The 1,058-nt window shown below is 39.6% G+C and overlaps 1 protein-coding gene across 1 annotated transcript; it reads right to left on the bottom strand.

Annotated features, from left to right (window-relative positions):
- Window positions 1-220: 220 nt before the first annotated feature.
- Window positions 221-556, bottom strand: LOC122666110 (50S ribosomal protein L5, chloroplastic). Its single transcript, XM_043862218.1, has one exon. It carries the CDS (start codon window positions 554-556, stop codon window positions 221-223), a length of 336 nt encoding a protein of 111 aa, XP_043718153.1.
- Window positions 557-1,058: the final 502 nt, after the last annotated feature.

The raw sequence follows: 1,058 nt of genomic DNA, 5'->3' as shown, positions 1-1,058 counted from the left end.
CAGAAGACAAAAACACAAAACTGAATCCAGTTCGATGAAGCTCTTATATGCATGTAACAAATGACAGATGCACCACAGTTATGTCAAAATAAGGGATTATACAACTGCATGATTTCATCACAACACTGAACAAAGATCATTGAATCTAACTGTTGATGATATAGAGGCAAAAGAAATGTTCGAACAAGGGGAGATGAAAGAGCCACATGATTAATCACCTTTATCTCCGACCCTTGGATTTTGAATCAAAATGATGAGCCTTCAGCTTCTTCTTGCGCATAACTGATGTTTGTCCCCCACCCTCTCTAAATGGCATTCCCATGAGAGCAAGTAATTTCTGACCTTCCTTGTCTGTTTTGGCTGTTGTAGTTATGCAAACATCCATTCCCCTTGGCTTGCTAATGGCATCAAATCTGATTTCAGGGAACACACTCTGCTCACGAATTCCAATGCTGTAATTCCCATGCCCATCAAAACTGTTGGGATTAACACCTTGGAAATCCCTTGTCCTAGGAAGTGCCAAGTTTATCAGCCGATCCAAAAAAGAATACATCATCTGTCATGTTCGGGTTCAAAAAACGATGATCAAGTCTAAGAATTGATCAATTCTCCAGGTTAAGAAGATACACAGTCTAAATATAAAGAAAGGAAATGAGTATCATAGTATTGTATCATCTTAATCCCAAGCTTTAAAGTTCTAGGACCTTAGGATCCACTATTGAACAAGTACCCTCTCTCCATGCCGAAGCTCTGAATTTAAATCACCACCAGGTATCTATTGAGAAAAGGGGGAAGGGGCACTGTGAAACTCAAATCTATAGTTTCATAATCAAATTCAAAACCGTTAAATAACCTTCACCAACTATTATGTTGCCATTTTCTGGTTCATGATTGAACTTTCAAATGTTTGACCCTTTTTTTTTTAGGGGGGGGGGGTTTGTGGGGGGGGAGACAGGTTCGGGGAGCAAGAAATTGAAGAAGAGAACACATTGGAGCTTTCCTAGTCCACAGGATTCAAATGGGATTGAAGAGCATAAAAAGAAAATATGGGGCGCAGT

This window comes from Telopea speciosissima, chromosome 6 (genome assembly GCF_018873765.1).
Source record: "Telopea speciosissima isolate NSW1024214 ecotype Mountain lineage chromosome 6, Tspe_v1, whole genome shotgun sequence".
Taxonomy (NCBI): Eukaryota; Viridiplantae; Streptophyta; class Magnoliopsida; order Proteales; family Proteaceae; genus Telopea; species Telopea speciosissima.
Note: the sequence above shows the minus strand (reverse complement) of the source record. Positions and strands in the feature narration are given on the sequence as shown.

What these genes read in the sequence shown, in the direction of transcription:
- LOC122666110 (XM_043862218.1), bottom strand. Translation starts at nt 556, where the DNA reads ATGATGTATTCTTTTTTGGATCGGCTGATAAACTTGGCACTTCCTAGG.